This window comes from Marmota flaviventris, chromosome 3 (assembly GCF_047511675.1).
Source record: "Marmota flaviventris isolate mMarFla1 chromosome 3, mMarFla1.hap1, whole genome shotgun sequence".
NCBI lineage: Eukaryota > Metazoa > Chordata > Mammalia > Rodentia > Sciuridae > Marmota > Marmota flaviventris.
Genome location: NC_092500.1, coordinates 24,313,377 through 24,336,949, shown reverse-complemented (window position 1 = coordinate 24,336,949; position 23,573 = coordinate 24,313,377). Strand labels below are relative to the sequence as shown.

The window sequence follows — 23,573 nt, the reverse complement described above, 5'->3', positions numbered from 1 at the left end:
AGGCAGGGAGTGTGAAAGAGTGTGACTTTTCCAAGCGCAGAGTATTTGTTTAGGGACGGAGGGAGAGACGGGGTTGGAATGTGAGTGGGGAGTGGAACACGGGGTACATCATGCTATCCTTGACACTTTCTGGCGAGATCTGACGGAGCCATGAAAGCAAGGGAGTGCCCCGTGATCAGATTACACATTTTAGAATAAAAATCTGCGTCTCCTCTTCCTCTTCTTGGCGTTGACCGTTTCACATCAGATCCTACTGTTCTGATCTTTTTGGCTACGAACCCGTTTCTCCCCACCGGGTGAGCTGGCCCCACCACACCTGCAGTGCCAGGGCCCTCAGGCCCTGCTCCAGAAACCCCTGCGGGGAGAGGAAGATGGTGGAGGCCGGCGTCACATGGGGTGGGCAGCTGTCTTCTGTTCACGAGGGGCCAGAGACACAGGCTCTCTAGGTTGCTACAGAAAGACCTGGAAGCTCAGACAATCCCTCATCCTGTTCCATCCAACAGACCATTTGTCCTGGTTGTTGGCAGTGAATGCTCATCCCAGGGGGAGGCTGGACACTCTGCCAGTTCCCTTCTTATCAGCAGATGATAATGGTGATAGCATGAGAAATCTCCCCCGTCCACCGCTTAGCCTCACAGTGTCCTGGGTCATCTTCACTTCATTGGAAGGGGTTTAGGGGACAACAGTGGGGACAAAGTCATTGGCAACATATTCCTGGAAGAAGAACGCATCACCCTCTCAACTTAATTGGGCAATTCATTATAAACTGGGTGTGCGCTCAGGCAGGACAACGTTAGTTTTAATAATACAAGTCCCGAGTTCCACTGCCCGTGCCAAGAAGCCAGGCCCTGGTGGGATTCTTAAATCCCCAAAATAAATTTTGTGAAGATAAAATGGTACGTTGTCACAGCAGAGGAAGAACAAAACTCCAGCAAATGTTCATATCGCAGAACTTTCTAGGACATCTTTGTTGGCTATGGAATTCCACGGAAGACCCATCTGTCCTGGACTCCATTGGTGGTGTCCTGTGTATGGACGGAACCTTCTGTGCCTAGCCATGGGCCCAAGTGTTGAGAGCCTGTGTGTTTTGTTGGGTGTCTCTTTTCCCTTTATCCCATTTCCGTTGCTCAGATGGTTCAGAGGACAACAGATGGCAACTGGGCTTTTGTCTGGGGGCCAAAGGGGTAGCCAGGGCCTCTCTGCAGCATTTGGGCCCGGAAGCTGCCTGAGACCTGTGGAGTGGCTGAGCTGCCTCGTGGAGGTTTTCCAATCTGGTCACCTTGCCCCGGGATGTAGCAGCCGGCATAAGGGGACTGGGCTACAGGGGGAGGGGACAGACACTGCATGTCACCTGAGGGTGCTTCCTGTCTTGCCTGGGCTTCCAAGCCAGATTCCCCACGGCACACAGAGTTCCCCTAAATAGGGCAGTTGCTAAGGAACAAGGATGAGCCGGAGCCTTGGGAGCACCGTCAACACCGCATTGATGAGCAGGCTCCTGCCAAAGCTCCCGCAGCCTGCCAGATCCACTTGCGTCAGGCCGTTGCCCAAGCCCACACCGAGTCTGCGTTTGCCAGCACCAGCGGTCCTGCTTCTAGGCTTTTAGCTGCAGGAAAATTGAGGGGTTGTGTAGACAAACTGACAGAAACCCTCACATTCACATCACACCACCCGCCACCCACCATCTACCAGCTGCTCCTCGTGCAGCCTCTTCCCACCTCCTGCCTGCGCTCAGTTCCTACCCCAAATTGGTAACATAAGGAGGGAAGCTCACGTGTATGGAGAGGCGCTGCGCTAGGTATTTTTACATTTATTAACTCGTTTTCTAAGTCCTGATGCACTTGTCCTCATGGTCAGTAGTGGACCCATTGGAGAGGTTGGGGATACTGAGTCTCCAGGAGGTTTATAACAGATCCATGATGTAGCAGCTGGCCAGCAACAGAGCTTTCAGCCTCGAAGTCTTTTTTTTTTTTTTGTATTGGGAATTGAACCTAGAGGTGCTTTACCACGGATTCGCAACCCCTTTTTATATTTTATTTTGAGACAGGGTCTCACTAAGTTGATTAGGACCATGCTCATTTGCTGAGGCTAGCCTTGAACTTGTGAACCTCCTGCCTCAGCCTCCCAAGCCACTGGGATTACAGGCCTGTGCCGCTGTGCCCAGCAGCCTAGGAGTCCACACTCAGGATTATGAAGCTGCAGGATCCCATGTTAAGGTCCCTGGGCTCAGACTGGAATCTTACATTCCTTGTGTTGCTGGGTACTACCCCAAGGCCGGCAGAAAGAAGAGACGCCCCTCCCACATGTTTTGACTAAGACAGAGGAAGGACTGTTGGCAGGATCCACAGCCAGATGAGCATGGGAGGTGCTGGTTTGGGTGGCCCCGTAATACCCGTGTCTTTAGAAGTTGCCTCCTAAAGAAAGCCAGGTCGGCACTGGGCAGGCTTCTGCTTGTGCACCTCCCCAGTGTCCTGTGGTCCCCAGATAGACTCCAAAGACCCTTCCCCACCCAGCCCCAGTCCCACTGCCTCGGAAGTCCCCCAGCTGCCCTGCCCCAGCATGGCCTCCTCATCCCTCTGTCTTTCCTGCCTGCTCCTCTGCAGGTTGCCTGTACTCAGTGACCACCTGCCTGCTCTGTGTCCCTCCCCTCTCCTGCTGTCACCCTGTCTACCTCACTGGGCCAGATACAGGTAGAATGGGTGAGGAGCAAGCAGACATGTGTCCTTCTGTCACAGAGGAATCTGTCATCTCAAATATCAGAGCAGGAAAGGACACAAGAAACCACCCCAGGACCCTAGAGGGGAGACCATTTTTATTTCATTTCATTTTTACTCTTTACTTTTTGTGTGTGGTGCTGGCTTTACCCTGAGCACCGTCTCCAGCCTGGGAGGCGATTCTTAAGTAAACAGGTGGCAGAGCCAGGATGAGAACATGCTCCCAGGCCACCTGTGTCCCCTGAGGCCCCCACCGGGGCTGCCAGTACTGGAGAAGGTCAGTGCTGCCACAGTGGAAGGTAGTCCAGTGTCCAGTCTGAGCCTCCCAGGTCTGGTGTCCTGCCACACCAGCAAGATGGCTCTTCTCGTTTGCAGCACCTTGGGGACCACCATTGTTCAGGCAGCAAGGCTGAGGAGCCCTCCCACCCCAGCCCCAGGCCAGCTGAATTTGGTGTGACAGTTCACACTGCAGCTTACCAGTGCCAAAAAAAGAAAGAAATCTTAACCCAAACTACCAAAAATCCTCCCCCGGGAGCTGGCGAGTTGGCCAATTCAGAGATGCAGTTAGAGCCCTTGGTTGGCAGCACTGTATGCTTAGAAGTTCGAAGTGTGTGTGGGCAGGTGTGACAGGGCTTAGGACCACAGTGTCAAAGCATCACAGGGGAAAGGGAAGGGCAGGAGAGACACTTCAGGAACCTGTGGCTCAGCCTCCCCTGTCCCACTGTGCAGAGGTGACTTTACAGAGGGTGTGTAATAGTCCCCTAGGGCTGCCATACAGACGACCACTGACTTTGTGGCTTGAAACATCAGACATTATTCTCTCATGCCTCTGGGGGTCAGAAGTGTGAAGTCAGGGAGTTGCGGGGCACAGTTCCCTCTGCAGGCTCCAGGGAATGTTCTCGGCCCCTTCCAGCCCTGGCAGCTCCCACAGTAGGATGTTCCTGGCTCCCAGCAGCTCCAGTCTCTGCCTCCATCTTTCCGTGGTCTCCTTCCTGCTCTCTTTTTATAAGGACATTCGTCATTGAATTGACTGCCTACCCTAAATCCACGGGCTTCCAACTTGACCCTTAATCAATGTGTCCACAAAGACTGTATTTGTCAATAAGGTCACATTCTAAGATTCTGGTGGACATGAGATTGTGGGGACATCATTCAGCTCACTTTGGGAAGGGAGAGGGGGTAAACTGTCCTGGTTAGAAAGAGCTCAGGTGGATGGAGAGAAGGAACCTGTCATAAGATCCTCCATCTGGGACAGGTGGAAAGGGACCCTGCCCCAAACGAATTTGTAACCAAGCCCCATATGGCCAGCTGACTGCTCGGTGTCCCCTCCAGGTCAGATGGTATAGATGGAGAGGAAGCAGAGCCTGGTATGGAGTCTCCCATAGGAAGGTTTCTTCTCCTTGTTGGAAGAGTGTTTAGGTGTTAAGGAGAAGGAACCAGTGTGAGCCATCAGGCATTGCTTGTTCTAACTTTGGAGAGGGTGATTTGGGTTTTGTGCTAGGAAAGTGTGAGTCAGACTGTGTTCTGAGCGGGAAACCAGACGAGGAGCAGAAGAAGGGGTCCCAGTTGGGAAGCCCATGGCCTGGAGTTCTGCCTCTTCTGCTTGGTAATGGTGGGGACCCACCTCCGAGCTTACGGTCCCTCAGGTGTAAAAATGGAGGCTCACGTGAAACCATGTGTAAGCTGCTGTCAGCTGTGAAGTGAGGTACTATCTAAGGAATCCTGGTTGCTTGAAGGCAGAATACAACAAGATAGTGTGGCATAATGAGCATTCTGTACACTTAGATCGTCGCTAGCAGGTTCCTCTGGGAAGGGTCATGTTTTAAGGACCCATATGAGCAGGGCACTGGCACACATAATTTTTTAGAACAAAACTACCCTATGAGGTATTTTTATTCCCATTTTAAGTCTGTATAAACTGAGGCTTACAGAAGTTCAACTTTCCCCAGGTCATAGTAAGTAGAGAGGCAAAGATTTGAACCCTGGTCTGCTTATGCCAGCATTGGTTCCAAGTAACCTCTGGTCCATCAGGGCTCCTGGCCTTGCCTTTGTGTGAGCTGCTGCTCTGCTTGGGCGGGTGGGTGCTCTGAGGTGCTGGGCCGTGGGGGCCACAGCCACACTCTGCATGGTGGACAGGAGCTTCCTGTCTTTTGCTGTCACCGTCTGCCATTGGATATTGTGCTGCTTAGAGGTTGTCCTCTGGAGCAATCTGAAGGTTTGCAAACCTGCTGGGTCCTGATGTCTCATGCCAGCATGTCCCCTCAAAGCAGGCCCCTCCTCTGTCCCACTGTGGCAGTTCTGTTTGGGTGTGGAGAACAGCCTGACAAGCGTCGGGCTCTTCCTCATGAGCAGCTGGAAGAGGCCACTCTTAAGGCAGGGCCAAGCCTCCTTAGCTCAGAGCTGGCTCCCAGGCTCTCTCGGCCTGCGTTGCTGTTCTCTGAACACAGGGCACATTATCTTCAGCTGCAGCCTCTGGGCCCTGTGCAGCTGCCTTCTCAAAGAGGGTTTGCTGGTGGAACAGCAGTGGCTCGGGGCTTTGCTCTGGAACAGCTGGGTTCAGACTTCAGCCCCACCAAGTACAAGCTGTAGGATCCCGGGCAGGGTCTTAGATTGACAAGTAATACAGAATACATGCATATTAGTTTTCTTTAATGTGAAAATGCAAGTGAGCAAAAAGAAATATTAAAGTCACTGTTAAACTTTTTATACATCTTTCAAGATTAATTTTTCTTTCTCTTCTCATTTAAACATATGGATCTACAAAGAAAATAATTTCATTAAAATAACAGGGTGCCCCCATACATACATACTATCATCTTTCACCTAATGTATATACATTTAAAGATACGAGGAAACGTGAACACTGAACGGTCCTCTGAAACAGCATGTGGTGCTCCGTTGTATGGCTCTCCACATATCTAACCCACCCTATATGGTAGAAAATGGATGTAACCTCACTGGCCACGTAAAAGTGGTGACCCTTGACCACTTCATCTTTAAAACAGGGCAGGAGGGTGCATCTTGCAAAATGGCTGTGTGTGCCCAGCCAGAGGGGGGCCCTCAGGAGTGCTCCCTGCTTTCTTCTGTCCTCCCCACCCACAGGCTCCTTCTCCACAGGAGACCTACCATGATAGAGATGGACACTCAAACTCCTGGTTCCCTGTGCCAGGGACCTTAATGGCAGGTGCTTAGGGCTAGGGGTCTCCATTGGCCTCCACCAGGAGCTCTAGCAAAATCCCCGGCCACAGCTGATACCATGAAGCCAGGCTCCTCCTCCCTGCCAGGGAGCATGTTTCCTGCTCTCAGAGGCAGTGGACAACAGTGTGATCAGCTGGCTGACTGGTTAGTGTCTGTGCCACCTTCCAGGGCCTGGTGTTACATCTCTGCTGTAGGATGCGATTGGCATCTACCTGGATTCAGGGGTTGCTCCCTGTGGGCTACCCTCCCCCTGCCCATCCTGGAATTCATTGGGTTGTATGAGGTTTCCTTCCTGGTGAATATCAAGCGCTGGCCATGTTAGGCATGATGTCCTGTAAGCCTTGCGTCTATTTCTTGTCTGAACCCAATAAATAAAGCATCATGTTTCCCCAGCTTGGTTGAGGGATGTGAACCACAAGTAATTCTGCCTGCTGTGCCATGGATCATGTTACCCAGAACTGTGGATAAAGCAAGTGGAATATTCACAGCCTTCTAAGAGGGTTCATATGGACTATTAAATTGTCATCAGGGCTGACAGAGGTGTTTTTGTTTTTGCTTAAATGGAAGAGTCAAAATAATGACAGTAACAGTAATAGCCAAACATACGTTATGAACTTACGATTCATGAATGTATTGGGCATTCTGATACAGCTTTAGGTAGATAGATTTGTTCCCATTTTATAGATAAGGAAACTGAGGCCCATGGCTAGTATGAGACAGGAGTAGTGTTTGAACTAAATCCTAGCAGCGGCCCTTGTGATGTGGTTGGTGAGTGTTTATTGGAAAGATCTCTTTCACTGTCGCGGTTACCCAGGTCTGCTATCAGTGTGGAGAAAAGGTCCAGGCTGCATTAGGAAGGGTTCTCTAAGTAATTTTTCCTTTTTGCAGAGTGAGCTTCTGGCTTTTTTCACTTTTGAGAGCAAGGTGGCAAACCTGCAAAGCCAGAGGGCAGGAGGTCTGCAGAGCTGGGAGCTCTCTGAACCAGCATAGCAGTCAGAGCATATCAGGGAAAACCCATCGCTGTCTGAATCTCCCTGGGGAAGAAATGGGAGCCTCGGTAACAAGTCAGAGCACCAGACAGACAGATGCATGACCTTAGATCAGAATCAGGGTGCCACACCAGCACAGATGGACAGGCACATCCAGCAGGTATTTGCTGAGTTGGTGGATGGATGAAATTACAGTTTATCAAGATCTCAAGGGAGGTATGAGGTTGTAGGTGTGCATATGGCCTCAGTGCCCGGGAGTGTTCAGCTTTAAAATGCCAGTAAAAAAGCATATGGAGGTGGGACACATACTCACAAAACTTTGAGTGAGCCTTAGAAAGTTGTGTCTTTGGGGGTTTGAAGCCTTTGACTTCGAACTTCTTTCAGCTCTCCCTACAGATAGTTAAAGAGCCCTGTATCCAATAAACATTTAGTTAACCTATTTTAATATTAGCCTAACAACATTATAACTAAGGAGGTAAGTTCAATTCTAAAAGCATCTCTTCATTACTGACTTCTGAATATAATTGTTTTTTTTTTAATTATAAAACTTAATAGAAATATTCCTTATCTATCCACTACAATTGTGGAAAATATTTGAGGAAAAAATTGCATCTGTGTACATAAACAGAATTTTATTCCTTGTTATTATTCCCTAAACGATACAGTATAACAACTCTTTATGTGGCATTTACGTTGTATTAGGGATTGTCACTAATCTAGAGATGACTTATAATATATGGAGTGTGTGCATAGGTGACATGCAAATACTATGCCATTTTGTATTACATAAAGTATAATATTAAAAAAATTATGTAAATATAATATTAAAATTATTATATAAAATATAATGAAAATATTTTTTAAAGTTCCTTAGGAATTTTGAGCATCTGAACAAGTCCCCCCCATACCTAGGTATGGGATCACTCTATTTGGGATTATTTACATGGCAGAGTATGCTTGTGGGTTTGTGTGCCCATACGTATTTAAGCACACCCATGGACACACCTGTTCCTGCAGGTAAGCCTGTAACCTGTCAGGGCAGCAGGCAGCACACAAATAAACAAAATAGGATCTGCCAACTCTGTCTTGTGCCCTGGTTGGGTGAGATGACAGAGATCCTGTCACGGAAAGTGAGCTGGGGAGGGTTCCCTGGGCTTCCCATGCCCCCCCCCCTTTGCACTGCCTGCAGCCTGGGCTCCTGCTTTGCTTGATGACATTGTGGCTGCCGTGATGGTGTCAGTCACTCCTGTCTGCTCTTATTTCCCTCGGGGTCTGTTGTAGGAGACTGTTGCTTTGCCTTTCTCTGATTTGACCCCGCCCTTGCTGCCTTTGGCTGACCCGCAGTGCGGGGTGAGGGAGTGGGGGGGTGGGGAGTGGGGGGATGGGGGATGGGGGTGGCCCTGGTAGCCAGTACACACTTCATGGGAGATTATGGGAGAGAGGCTGGTCCCATGCACATAAAGGAGGCAGATGTGCGGCCCTCTGTGTCAGACCATGCTGAGAATCCCTTGGCCCAGCTGGACACACACCAGATTTGTCAGGTTGCTAGGCAACTAGAAGCAACAAACACTTGTGAGGCTGGGATCGAAGGGGTGAAAAGCAGACTTTTTCTAAATGTCTTCATCACTTAACAGAATACGAACCCTACCCAGGCGCTGTGGTGTCCTGGGCTAACTTGCATCACCCTCCGTCATGGCCAAACGCTCAGGAGTCAGAATGCCTGGGTGCCCTCTGTCTTCCCCACGTGCTTGCTTGTAACCACGCATAATTTACACTTCTGGAGCCTTGGTGTGTTCATCCTTCAAATGGGCATAATGAGGTTCCAGTCTCCCGGAGGATTAAATGAGATGATGGGCATCAGGTTTTTCAAGCAGACCCTGGCAGATAATCTGTGTTTAGCAAGTGCTAGCTGTTATTATTGCTTATGCTGTGAGCTTTATCAGCAGTCTTGGAAAGAAATTTTCCTTTGGAGACCTCAGAGGCCTTCAAACATACATGTCCCACCCTCCCTACATCCCAGGGTCTGCTCAGGAAGATAAGTAAAAAGAACCTATCAGCCGGGTGTGGTGGTGCATTCCCGTAATCCCAGCAGCTCAGGAGGCTGAGGCAGGAGGATCTCAAGTTCAAAGCCAGCCTCAGCAACAGTGAGGTGCTAAGCAATTCAGTGAGACCCTGTCTCTAAATAAAATACAAAATGGGGCTGGGGGTGAGGCTCAGTGGTGGAGTGCCCCTGAATTCAATCCCCAGTACTCCCCACCACCCGACCACCCCCTAAAAAACATGGAAGCTATTGTTTTGGCTGCCAGGACGCACCCCCTCCACCCACCTTCTTTCTCATTCTCCAGCCGCAGGCAGCCTCATTGATGTGGGAGGACTTCCCTACCAGCTGCTGTCGTGGGAGCAGGCATCCCTGGGGCTGCATTGGGCTCCCAGCCATAATGGGCTGCACACCCCTGACCTGTGTGGTCTGTCTGACCCTCCGGTCCTCCTGCCCTGGTCCACTCTCAGCCATCAGCCCCTGCAAAGGTTTTGGGAGCCAGATCGAATCCACCTCTTCCTTTGGTGTCCAGGAAGCAAGACCCAACCTGGTTGTTTCCAAAGGCCACACTTCCTCCTTTTGGCCAGTTTATTACATTGGCTCCATGCCCATCGCCACATGAACTTGCTTTTGAAACCTGCCCAGGTGACCTGCCCTCACCGCAGAGCAGCAGCTACTGATATAGCCCCTTCCCCATGTCTCCTTTCCTTACCTGCAGAGTCTGGGTGAGCAGGTGGCAGCAGTCACCATCTAGCTGGAGAAGGTGCCCACTGTCTTCCATTTAAACATGCAAAATTCTTTTGTGTGTGTGTGTTTTTTTAAAACAACTTTATTGAGATATAATTCACATGCCATAAAATTCACTCATGTAAAGTATACAGTTCAGTGGCTTTGACTCTATCCAGAATTGCACATCCATTACCAAAATCAGTTTTAGAACATCTTCATCACCCCAAACAGGAACCCCCCTTTAAGCCACAATCCTCCATTGCTTCATTCCCCTGGGTCCTAGGTAACCATGATCTACTTTGTGACTGTGTGGATTTTGCTATTCTGGGCATTTAATTTAAACAGAATTTTAATATGGGCCTTTATAATTACTTAGTATAATGAATTCTCATTCCTGTAGCATGCATTGATATTTTTTTTTTTGGTTGGATAATATTCCATTGTCAGATATACCACATTTATTTATCCATTAGTCAGTCAAAAGTCACATGGGATGTTCGTCAGGTCCTTTTTACTTGGATTTCTAACTTTTTGGGGTCCATACTGGGGATTGAACCTAGGGTTGCTTTACCACTGAGCTACATCCCCAGCCCTTTTATTTTTTTATTTTGAGATAGGGTCTCACTAAGTTGTCAAGATTCTTGCTGAGTTGCTGAGGCTGGTCTCAAACTTGCAATCCTTCTGACCCAGCCTCTGTCACTGGGATGACAGGTGTGCACCACCACGCTCAGCTGCTGCCTACCATTTTTTTGACAAGGAGAGACTTTTTTAAATCAATCTTATCGCAGCCCTTAATTATCTCTTGGTTTGCTCATGAATATAATCCTTCCTCAGACCTTATGTTCTGAGCCCGTAAGAAAACGAAAGTGGGTTTTTTTTTTTGAACATTATATTTGCCAAAAGAAAAAACTCAGAACGTATGGTTTCTCTTTTGCTTTCTTCTGTATAATTATTTAGGCTCAAAAACCTCAATTTAGATGAGGGTTCAAACTGGCTGAGGAAAAAATAGAGTGTTTCCCTAGAGAGGAAAATATTACGAGTAAACCAAAAAAATACCCCAGAATTCTTTCAGAGGAAGCACTCCAGGCCCGCACGCTTACTTTATAATAGGAACCAATACTGGGTCAGGTGGGGTCTGTGACGCCCTTAATCTCTTCCCGCTGGGAACTGGTGTCCCCTGGCACATTCTCTCCCAAGCTGCTGCTGTCCCCTGCAGAGCTGCCAGCCAGGCCCAGGTGGAACTTTTCAGTTCCCCAGTTCTCTGAAGGTGTGCCAGTGTGAGTGTGGGAATGAGGTCACCTGGAGTGGTGGGATGGCGTGGTGTAGGTAGCAGGGCAGGGCCCAGGAGGCTGGGACCGTGCAGCTTGGAATCCAGTCTAATATGTCCCTTGGCAAGGACAAACCCCCTGAGTGCTGGTGTTGAGCAAGGCCTCCCCAGACTCAAGTGAGTGGGATTTCCTGTCCTTCTCTTAGTTACCTTCCTTGAAAATCTCATTGGCATGATAAATGCACCTTTTCCTGTTTCACTTAAGGGAGCAAAAGGCAGATCGGATGCCATATGTAGCAAGAGAACAGGCAAAACCCCAACATGCCTATATCTAGAACCCAACCATGCTTGCAAAAGAAACAAACTTCATTCAATCTCATCTCTCCTAGGGGGTTCTTTGATGTTCTCCCTCCACATTTGTATGGAAATGTGAAAAGGCTCAGGCTTTAGAACCAGTAGATCTTGGTGGTTTGGGGCAGATGACTCCCTATCTCCAAGCTTGTGATGACTTGGAGGTGGAAGCATGATACCTCTTGCTTTCCAAGAAGGTGGGCCTGGGGACCCTGAGGGGTGGCCTGCGCACAGGATGACCAGAGCAGCAAGGCACTCAGTAGGAGCTGTTTTTACAGCTCTTTTTCTCCAGATGATTTTATTTTTCCTGAAACTAGTACTCAAGTTGCAGGAGGAACAGTTTCCAAAGAAACATTCAGAGTCCTTTCCCCATAGAATAATGCTAGCTCTTGGTGCTAGAGGGGCGCCATCTTTGTCTCCCCTGAGCATTGGGATCCCAGTAGTCAAACACAGAGTGGGGTACACAGCAAGCCTTTGGTAGATAAATGTGAAATCTGGAAGGTTCTGCAGGGAATTTATCTATCGATTTTGTAAGTCTCCAACACAGTACAGCCTTTACTAGCTCTCAACTTTTGCAGCAATTATTGTTTTTTTGTTTACATTTTAATGTTTGAGGGTTCATACACTGAAGAGCCTGAAGCAGATACAAGGAACTTAGAACACTATATGAATGTCACAGATGTCTAAGTAGGTGATTGGTTTTTCCTCCAGTGGCAACAATGGCACTGTGACTTGAGAAAGCATGGCAGCATTTGGTAGTGTCTTTCCTTACTGCTTTGCAGTTTGCAGGGTGCTTCCCCATTACTGTCTCACCCCCTTCTCTTGACTTCTGGTAAGACAGTACCACATCGTGGTTCTGCAAAGGCTGCCTTACCACCATCTGCTGGGTGGCTGTGCAGTTATTTAAGTGGGTTAAGCTTATCTCCTGTTTTTTCATTCATTTATTTTTCTCAGTGCTGGGATGGCACCCAGGGCCTCACATATGCTAGTCAAGCATTCTACCACTGAGGCACATCCCCGGCCCTCCTAACTTTTAAAATGGGAATACTAATGTCTTCCTCCTAGGATTGCTTTTCATACTGCATGAGATCAGGTATGAACAATCCCAGCCACATAGTAATTACCTACTAAATAGCAACAGTTACTGTATCATTGGGAATAATCATCCTCACTTTCCAGACCAGGAGACAACAAATGGCAGTTTGCTGAGGTTGGCAGTCCTTTGGCCTCTGACTTCTCCTTCCTCCCCCTCCTCTTTAGCCAGCATGTGCTCATCAGGGATATTTGGGGCATCTTCTGGCAACATTGGCCATGACAGTGTGCCCCTTATGTGGTGTCTCGGGTGCACTCACGTTTTCAATGTCTACTCTTGTATTTGCAGAATATCATCAAGAAGGTGATTGGGCAGAAGTTTGTGTACAAGTTCGTCTCTTTCCCAGAGATCCTCAAAATGGATCCTCACGCGGTGGAGATCAGCAGGGAGAGCCTTTTGTTGCAGGACAGTGACTGCAAGGTGCCTCCCGAGGGCCGCGAGGCCCACAAACACGGCTTGTCCGCCCTCAAAAGCACGAGCCGCAATGAATACATCCACTCAGGCCTGTACTCGTCCTTTACCATTAATTCCCTGCAGAATCCTCCCGAGGCCTTCAAGGCCATCAAGACAGAGAAGCTGGAGGAGCCACCTGAGGACAGTCCCCCTGTGGAAGAAGTCAGGACTGTGATCAGGTTTGTGACCAATAAAACCGAGAAGCACATCACCAGGCCGGTGGTGTCCCTGCCTTCCACACCTGAGGCTGCTGCGGCGTCCGCCTTCCTGGCCTCCTCCGTCTCAGCCAAGATCTCCTCTTTAATGTTGCCAAATGCCGCCAGCATCTCCTCGGCCTCACCCTCCTCTTCTCGGTCCCCATCCCTGTCCCCCAACTCACCGCTCCCTTCTGAACACAGAAGCCTCTTCCTGGAGGCTGCCTGCCATGACTCGGATTCCCTGGAGCCCTTGAACCTGTCGTCAGGCTCCAAGACCAAGTCTCCATCTCTTCCCCCAAAGGGCAAAAAGCCCAAAGGCTTGGAAATCTCTGCGCCCCCGCTGGTGCTCTCCGGCACCGACCTTGGCTCCATTGCTCTCAACAGCCCAGCCCTGCCCTCGGGATCCCTCACCCCAGCCTTCTTCACTGCACAGGTAAGAGCGCTTCCTGTGGTCCTGACCACACCCAGACTCACTGCTTGGCAAATGGAAGAAGAGCAGGCAAAGCCACTTCCTTCCACCCTTCAGAAGATTCTCCCAGAAATGGTGTAAATGGGAAGGGAAGGTACTTTTCCATCTTCAGACTGAGGTTCACCTACGAGAGAAGGTTTGGTATGTTGACAACAGAGGGATGCTTGATTGGGTTCTTGCTTTTAGTGGTCTTAAAGTGGCCAGTAGGTGGAACAAGCACACTGGCCGTCAAGGTAGATGTAAGGAATGATTTCCCATGGAAAATTGAGGGGACACATTTACACTTCAGGAGCATTTGGGCCTGGGGACACTTAGTAGCCATTTTTCCCTGTTAACAAGAAAGTTCATGTTCATGGATACCATCATCGCATTTGTGAGTGTGAAGCTCTGTGCTCACGTTGGTTTCTAATAAGAAACTCAAGGTCCATCCTGAGCAGGAGGTTGATTCTTGGAAGTGTTGGAAAGAGGAGTGCACAGCGGGGTGCAGACGTCCTTCCTGGTTGCAGTTAACCTGGGAGAAGGTAGCCTTTTCCTTCAAAGAAAACATCCAGCAGCTGTCTGGTCCAGCTGCTAGCTGCTGACAAACTGTTTCTGCTTCCCCTTGAACATGGACACAGTTTAGTGGATGAGGTTAAGAGTACCAGTTTGGGGGTCACCAATCCTGGATCCCCATGGATTCAATTCCTGGCATCCCAGTTTCCTAGGAGTGGGACCTTACATGATTTTTCTCTTAAGTGAAATGGATACTGTGAGGATGAGCTGATGGTGGCGGTGCTTGGTGAGCTAGCTCCCGCTACCTAGGGGATGTACTATCCTAGAGCTCTGTGGCTCCCGATGGGAATGGGGATGTGTGGGAGGTGAGCAGGAACTCCTGCTGTGCCCTGTTGTCAACAGGGTTGTCCTTGGTAGCAGCAGCTGCGGGTGTGGAGCTCTTCCCTGCATGCGTCCCTAGCAGCCATGGTGTAGACCCCACTGCCTAGCTGAGGTGAGTGGACAGTGGTGACTCCTCTTGTCCAGCATCCCCCAGCTAGTAGGTAGGAGAGAATGTGTGCCCTGAGGTAAAATGTTCTCTCCTGTCCCACCTGGAGAAAGCCAAATGTTGTCCCTTGTTGTAGCAATCTATGGGAGTCTGCAGGGCAGCTTGAAAGCCCCGCCTGGCTTCCCACAGCTTTCCTCCTAACTCAAGCTTATAAGAGCTGGAAATACTTGTACTGCCATGACATGAGGGTCCCTGCCTCACTGGTAGACTGGAAGGAGTGCTCCCAAACCCGGCCTTCTCTAACCAAGTGAGACTGCCTGGTGGGAAAGCCTGCTGCCTAAAGGCTCAGAGCAGTGGCTCCCATGGTAGCTCAGGGAAGGGGCTTGGGAAGGAGCCCAGGTGGACCCTCCATCCGACTCTTTCCCTTGCCTTTAAGTTTGCAGCTATGAGGTTGGGAGGGGTCTAAGGCCTGGGCGAGGCCACCGATTTCAGTGTCTTGTTCTCTTAGCCTGAGCCATCATGCCAGCCCTGTCTGAGGAAGTCAGCTGAGCCCACCCTGGGGTTTTGGACTTGCATGCTGTGAACTTGGAGGTGGCTCCCCTCAGTGGGGATGAGGGTGGTATCGCTGGACTAGGGAGAGGAGGGAGAGAGGGATCTCAAGGGTGCATGCACATTAATGGAAACAATGCAGTTTCAAGGGTCAGTACTCACTGGCATGGCCCAAAGCATGGAGGAGAGAGTGTGAAAGACAGGCTGCCGTGGAGGACCCATGCAGTGGCAGCTGGGAGCAAACACTCCTCAGGCACGAACTGTGAGGGGCCGCAAACCTTGAGTTAGTGCCAGGAAGTTCAGAAATGGGATTAGGGCTTCCTGAAGGATGGAAGCAAAGGGTGGGAGAGTGGAAGCTGGGCCCAGGCTGAGGGCAGGCCTCCAGATCCCAGGGAAGGTGAGGTAGTGTTGGAAACCAGGTAGAACTAAAGGAGTCACCTGCTGCTTGCGGGGAAGGAGGGTAGTAGTGGAGCCTCTGGACCCAAATCCCTCTTTGAAATTCACTGAGGCACTGCACCTGGCATGGCTGTGGGTGGCCAAGGGAGAGAGGCAGAGACGGGGCAGGACCCAGTCATGTGGCATCCAAAGCTGAAATCTGAGCCTGCTCCCCCTGTGATTACCTGAGATCCAACAGGATATTCACGAGGTTTTACTTTGACTTGATGAGCTTGGGCCCTTTAGAATTAGGGCAGGCTTGAAGTCAATGTAAGTCCTGGGTCCTAAGAGAAGCCCTCCCCGACACACTGCTCACTGGGGTACCCCAGAAACTCACCCTGCTGCCTTTAGCTCACCCTTCAGAACCAGTAGGGCAGAGCTTGGCATCCTGCATCTCACTGGGCCTCAGCCTGAGGTCTGTTCTCCCATGGCTTCCTTGCAACCTTAGCACTTTCTATCCATCACAGACACTGGCTCCTTTCCTCTGGGGTATGCTGGGTGTAGTCTGTGAGCACGTGGCATTTGGTAACCTGTGGGAACCTCCTATAAACTTTTCCCAAGAGTTAGTTTTAGAAGAAAGGTGTATTGTCATAACCTGGTACCCTACAAATGTAATAACTTGATACCCTACAAGGTTGGTCATTTCTAGCTACGAACATGGCAGGAAGAAGGGTGGAGGACCCTGGGCTTGACTGTGGCATGTGGTAACAGTTCTCTCCAGGAAACTTATGGAACCACATGCTCCATGGAGGCCCAAATACAGATGTGAAACTGGGATTCACAACACAGTGTGCGTAAAAAAAAAAATCAGCCTCATTCTGTTGCTCCCCCAACCACTGCTTGCATCAGAAATATCTGGCGCATCTGCTGGGAGCTGTACAGAGTGCAGTCGAGATGACTCTTGGATTTGAGTTTGTAAAGAAGATTCTTAATGTAGATAGGACTGTCAGCCAAAGCCCCTCAAACATGGGACTAACCAGAGACTGGAAAACTTAAAAGCCAACTAGGTACCAAGGAGTGATGACCTTAGAGCTCAGCTGCCAAGGTCACAGTTGAGAATTGCTGAAAAGCAAGGCTGATGTGTCTGTTGGCACAGGCTACTGAAACTGAGATGGGGGACGAGCCAGGACGTGAAGCCTTCCTGGTCCCTGGCCAGGCACCATGGTAGCCGGAGAGGTGCCAGCTGGAACTTGTGATTCTGTCTTTTGTATCATCTCTCCCTCTTCCTACTGTCTGCTTTCTGTGCAGTTTCTCCCACATCATATCTTAACAAGGCGAAGTTAACTTAGAACCTGAGGCTGGCACATTTCATTTCCCCTCATGTATGCCAAGACCTGTGTTAACATCACTTGTGCTGTGTAAGATGCTGAACTCAGATATGTGCGGGCACTGGGCATGCATTCACCATTAAGGTCTGAATATGCATGCCCCAGGATGTTTTATAAGCAGTGGCCCAGGATTAGCAATGATGGAGTGGAGACAGCCTAGTGAGGTCCAAAATGCTAAAACTCCCTTCCTTGGTTACTGGCTGGTGAAACAGCTGTGAGCCAAAGTCAGAAAGTGAGAATTTGGAGCAGCATAGATGTGGGTGGTGAGCAGCAGTCAGAGAAAAGGGCAGCCTGTCCCTGGGTAGGGACCTCCCTTCCCTAGCCTATGGATCTAGGTGTGGCTTCTCATTTTACTATCTATTTTGCCATTGCTATTAAAAGGAAAAAGTTTGTTTTTCCCCTCCCCAGGGGAGCCTGAGCTCTCTCCATTGGTCATTCCTATGGGCCGAGGATGTTCTTGCAGGAAGAAGCTCTGTGCAGTGGGGGGTGTCACTCCAGGAGGTGGTTCTTGGTTTTCTCCGGTTCCGAGTTGCTCAGATAGATCATGGCAACCTTTTTTTTTTTTTTTTCTTAATATTTATTTTTTAGTTGTAGTTGGACACAATACCTTTATTTTATTTATTTTTATGTGGTGATGAGGATAAAACCCAGGGCCTCACATGTGCTAGGCCAGCACTCTACCACTGAGCCACAACCCCAGCCCCTCATGGCAACCTTTTATTGAGTTGGTTTTTTTCTTTTTTAATCCCAAGGTGGCAGTCATGGACTCTCTTGGCATCTAAATTTAATAAGATTGGAGATGTTTGTACAATCTGCTCAACAGACATCTTGATTCTTTTTTTTTTTTTAACCTTGGGCTCTGCCTCTTCTCCCCTCTCCTTGCCTTTTCTGTTCATCCTTCATAGTTCTACTGCCTTGTCCCCAGTTTTTCTCCTAACACTTTCTATGTCTACTCTACACACATGTGAGATTCTCCATTTTATCCCCTTTTCTTTAAGATTAGTGCTACACAAACTTTTGTGGGAAGTTTGGATAAAGTTCTTAAAACCATGTCTTAATTTGAATCAAGACTACTGTAGGGGTTTCTAGAGATTCATAGTCACCTTTGAGATTTTGTTTTTTAATCCCAAGGTGGCAGTCATGGATTCATCTCGGCATCTGTGTTAAGTATAAGATTAGAGATGTTTGTACAGCTGCTCAGTAGACTTTTTTTTTTTCCTTCAGTTTTCCTAAAGCCTGTATGACTTACTAGTTTCCTGCAAATACTTGTTTAGCAGCTCATCCATATCTTCTTTAGTTGACCAAGTTAACAGATGCCTACCATTTTTTTTAATTTTTTTTTTTTTTAGTTGCAGATGAACACAATACCTTTATTTTGTTTATTTTCTTATGTGGTGCTGAGGATCAAACCCAGTGTGTCACACATGTTAGGTGACCGCTCTACCACTGAGCCACAACCCCAGCCCCCCAGATGCCTACCATTTTTAATTAATTAATTTTGGAGATAATCACTGAACCTCTAGGCCCTTTAACTACCTAAAGATTCAGAAGATAGACAGACACAGGCCTATTCTCAGGAGCTTATTGTCCAACAGGTAAAGAATATGGGGCAGTATATAATTTAGGGTGGTGTAAATTTATGGAGGACTCTTAAAACTGAGGAATTCAGACCTGACAGGAAATGAGTTTAAAGGGAAACAAAAATTCCTTATGAGAACTGATTAATAAATAATTATTGAGTGTTCATTTTTTGCAAGACATAGAAAAGACACCAGAAGTACAAGTGTTTTTTATGACCTTAGAACCTATCCATAACAACGAGACACACATAAGATAACATGTGACAAGAATCAGACACACCCATGCAGGGAAGCACCTCAGCTGAATTCAATAAGTATGAACTGAGCACCTATCATGTATAAGCTGCTGTGCTTATAGCTGGGTATAAAAACATGGATAAATAGTCCCTGGTAGGTGCCCATAACTTAGCTCAAGTAACTTAATATAGCATCTCATATGCAATACAGAAAGATACTGAGGCATTCAAGGAACACTAAGAAGGTGGCATTAACTTTGCTGGAGGAAGGGAGGAAGGACTTCATGGAGAGGGTGCAATTGCACGTGGGCTGGGTGTTGAAGAATCAAGAGGAATTTTTCTGGCAGTTGGGGTGAGGAGAGCATTATGGGCAAGGAACAGCTAGAGGCAAGACACACTGGGGAGGTGCAGTGGCTCGGTAAGACCGGAGGATAAATCAGAAGGGAAGGGGAGTGCAGGAGATAAGTCAGTAGCCAATATTGAAGGGACATGAGTCTACCGTTTTAGAAATCACCCTGATGGCATGGATTGGGAGGAGGAGGCCGGATCCAATCAGGTTGCTATCATAATATTCAGGTAAAAGGCTGTCAGGATGAAAGGCTGTGAACAGTAGGACAAGGTCAGAGGAGGTGGATCTGAGAGACTCAAGGAATGCCATCAACCGGACATGGGGACCAACTTGGGGGTGGGAGCAAGCCGGAAGTTGAGTATGAAGAGGGTGAGGGCCAGTGTAAGCTTATGCATAAAGAGCTAAGAGTTCAGTTGGGGCCATATTGAGTTTGAGGAGGCCGGAGGACATTTGGGTAGAAATATCCAGCTGCAGCTGGAGCGAAGGAGAGTTTGGGGCTGAAGAGAAGGTAGGGAGTCATCGACATGTGAGGGAAGGTCAAATCATGGATATGGATACTGTCACTCTTGGAGAGGGTCTACAGTCCAGGGAACTAGGGGCTGGGTGGTCAGGAAGTTGTGGGATGACTGTTGGGTTAGAATTCTGTGGCTCTCTGAGTGTGTTAGAGGAGCTCAGGATACATCAAGCAAAGCGATGCTCACCTAGGGAAGTTAGGAAGTACCCAAACCAGGTTAAGGGGGAACCTAAGGAACTGAAGCTAAGGAGGCTCTTTTTTTTTTTTTTTCCTCCCTGAAACTGTGACTTTTGAAGGAATATGCTGTTTTAAGGTAACAGTTTGGTGGCAGTGTGTAGAACCGATGGGGAAGTGGGACCTGAGGCAGGTGGACTGGGTTAGGTAGCTGTGGTAGGATGCCTTCTGTAAAGTGCCAGGGGCCTGAATGCAGAAGGAATGGAATGAGGGGCTCCCCAGAAGTGTGAATTCTAGAAGGCTCCAGAGGCCACAGTATTATGCATCTTGGCAACAGGGACCTGGGGTGGTGGGCAGAGCCATGAGTATAGCAACCTTGTTGCTGGCTCCTGAAACATACTTGCCCTCTCAGCCAGTGTTCATGGAGGGGATAAATGGTATGACTGACAGAAAATGATGAGTTTTAAGAAGCACTGGATGTGGAAAGAAGATGAGTTCATGTTTGAACAAGGGCATTGCAAATGGAGGTGACAGTGATGAGTGAGGGCACAGGATGGGACACACCCAGAGTTGCAGATGGCTTCAGCCTATCAAATATTGAGGGTCTGAGTACTACAGGAGGAATAACAATGAGCAAATACCTTTTAAGGACTACAGAAAGTGGTAGCAGAAAGATATGCAAGTTACCATGAGGCAGAACATGCTAAATGTTAAGGGAAAAAATTGGTTACATAGTGTTCTAAAGATACAACGAGAGAGAAAGCCCATCTGGTTGAGGGAAGATGAGGAAAGTCTCCTTTGAGGAAGTGGCATTTTGATGGGCAAAGGGAGGGAGGAGTAGAAAAGGGCACTGGAGAGCATGACTCAGGCAAAGGGCTGTGGGCAAGTCTGGACAAGGCCAACTCACCTTGTTTTGGAGAATATGTGGGCTTTTTAGTTGACTCAGTATTAACTAGAAGAACTGAGTGGAGAAGATGAATAATGAGATCTGGTGGCAGGGTCCTTCCCCTTGTAAATGAATGCCCAGTCGCTTCCTTCCCTGGCAGCCTCCAGGATCAGGAGCTCCCTGTGGCCACTTGTTAAAATAAAGGCATTCCAGGCAGAGGAAGAGAAAGCATGGGTTTTGCCTGTGGCTACTTTCTTTACCACCTTCCCTCGGTCAGCCTTGCCTGCCTGGCTCCACAAACACAGAGAGAGAGATTATAAAAGCTCACACTGTTCCAGAGATAACTCGGAACAGGATTTATAGGACCTTTCCTTTAAAAAATAACCAAACAAACAGCTCTCTAAGGCCACACGGTCTTTAGGGAGAACAGAGATGTGTGGGAGAGGAGTGGGTGATGTCATTTCACCATGTTTATTTGCATACATTATAGAAGGCATTTCAAACATATTAAACAAGGCAGGAGATTCTGATGTATGTATCCCTTGGAAACCAATGTCCAAACACTTTACATCCAGACAGTTATGGGTGCCAATTTTAGGTTATGGAAATCTAAATTCAAAATCTTTTTTAAAAAATATTTTTAGTTGTTGATGGACACAAAACCTTCATTTTATTTATTTTTATGTGGTGCTGAGGATTGAATCCAGTGCCTCACACAGCCTAGGCAAGTGCTCTACCAACTAACCACAACCCCGGCCCTCTAAATTCTAAATCTTAAGTATCACCTAGAGGATTGAAAACAATAGGTGTGTATTTCTGGTCTTGTTTGAGAGAAAGGTAGCTGTTCTGTGGTTTTAAAAACTTGTCTTTGTTTTTTGTTTTGGTACCAGGCATTGAACCCAGGAGCACTTTACCACTGAGCTTCATCCCTTACTCATTATTATTATTATTGAGACAGAGTCTCACTATTGTTTAGGGCCCTGCTAAATTTCAGAGGCTGGCTTTGAACTTGCAGTCCTCCTACTTTAGCTTCCAGGGTTGCCAAGATTGTGTGACACCCTGCCAGGCTGAAGAATGTCTTTATTTTTAGACTTTGAGAAACCTTCACTGATGAATAAACCAGGAGGCCCCAAACACTCTGGTTATTAAAAGTTAATATAACATGCTGTGGTTGGAACATGGCTCTGAAGTAACATGCAAATACCAGTTCTCTGGTCACCTGAGCCTGGGGATTTGAGCTGAAAGCACGGCTGACTCAGTTTTGTCCATCTGTTTCAGAGCATTGAGTACTTCTCAATATACAGTTGAGAATTTCACCCATAAATAGATGACATACATTTAGTAAGGCGGACTTTTAATTACTGATTCGTTTATTTATTCAAACACGTTTACTAAACACTGGGTGTGACTGTAGTCTCTAAAACTTATTTAACATTCCTGGGTGCCAGGAACATACTAAGGGCTTGTATGGATTATCCTATTTAATCTTCCCAGCAACCCTGTAATATAGCTAATTTTTATTCTCCCCATTTTACAGATATGGAAATTGAGGCACAGAGGTTAGGTAGCTTGCCTGAGGTTTCCTAGCTGGTGAGTATGGTTCTGAGATTGGAACCCAGGCAGAGCTCATGCTGAGCTGTTAATTCTCAACAGTTAGGCCAGATGGTCCTGGCATACTTGCAAAATTGCCTTGACTAAAACAAATGAAGAGCTTATTCAAAACATGTATTTATCCTAGTAACCTCATAGGTCATTGAATATGTAGGAAATGCCAGAGTCAAATAATTTGGTATAAACTTGTTTACCTTTCAGCACTTCATGGTTTGAAGACCTTCAGATATTTGTCTCTATTCCACTGAACAGAGCAGACCTTTCAATTCAGGTTTAAGCCCAAATGCTCTTGATAATTAATGAAGCTGCTGAGGCCAATTCTAGGGAAAAATAACACGTTAGCATCCAGCATGATGCAGTCTGAAATGCTGGCGCCTTTGCTATGGTTCTCACACAAAGCACCGTATTGACACCACAGATCCACAGAGGGACTTCTAGTCACCAGAGGTGCAAAACCACCCTGGGCTGGGGAGTTTGCCTCTGCTGAGAATAAAAGCCCTGCAGATTCACCAGCCAGGGAAGGCTGTTTCTTGTCCTCTTTCTGGCTTGTGGGCCAGGACTCCTGCTGCCTGTGTGAAAGCAAATGCCAGCATGGCACTCTCTTTAGGAGTTTTGGGTCTGCATCCAACCTGACAAGAATTGCCCCCATACACCCCTCACCATTGCCAGGGTAATGAATTCTCACCAATCCCACTTCCAGAGTAAAATCTGGAACACCCAGCTGAGAGCTTGTTAAGAAGCTGCAGTAGGGTATTTTAACAGCAGAATCTATTAAAGGGCTGGTCAATAATGCAAGGTGTGAAGAAATAATTTTAAAATGTGTATGTGTGCCCTCGTGTGTTTGTGACCTAAGTAGAGTTTCCATTGTAAAAAAAACAATTCAATAAAAAAATCAAGCCCCTTCCTGGGGTCCTATTTTGCCTGTATACTAAATTTTCTTTAATTTAGGAGAGGAGCAAGTTGAAAAGACCTTTTGGACAAAAGTTGCTACAAACTTGAGTTTTCCACCAGAATGTCAATACCTCTTTTCCTCTATAAATTGCTAATAAAATTAGCATTGAAGAAAATTTAAACCGCCTTGCAGAAATAAACTTGCCTAGCTTTCTCAAGATGGCGAGGTTTGCTTCTTGGCCATGGGAGTGAACCTAACCACTGTGCTGCTCTGTTGATCACAGCTAGAGTCAGGTGAACCTCTACCAAGAACTGACTATTTGTTTTATTTCCCAGACACCAAATGGATTGCTTCTGACCCCGAGTCCACTGCTCTCCAGCATACATTTCTGGAGCAGCCTTAGTCCAGTCGCTCCACTGAGTCCTGCCAGGCTGCAAGGGCCAAACACGCTGTTCCAGGTGAGCATTTGGAACTGAACTTTTAAACAGAACTTCTAAGGGATATCCTTTCTCTCAGTCCTGCAGAGGCTTAAGATGGTGGTTTCT

General features: G+C 47.9%; 1 protein-coding gene across 1 annotated transcript in view; it reads left to right on the top strand.

The window, feature by feature from the left end:
- The window catches only part of Elk3 (ETS transcription factor ELK3), a 64,381-nt gene that overhangs the window by 33,336 nt on the left and 7,472 nt on the right, over positions 1-23,573 (top strand). Inside the window, exons 3-4 of the mRNA XM_027951391.2 lie at positions 12,665-13,459; positions 23,364-23,486. Coding sequence (XP_027807192.1) covers positions 12,665-13,459; positions 23,364-23,486 — 918 coding nt within the window. The remainder of the gene's footprint in view (positions 1-12,664; positions 13,460-23,363; positions 23,487-23,573) is intronic.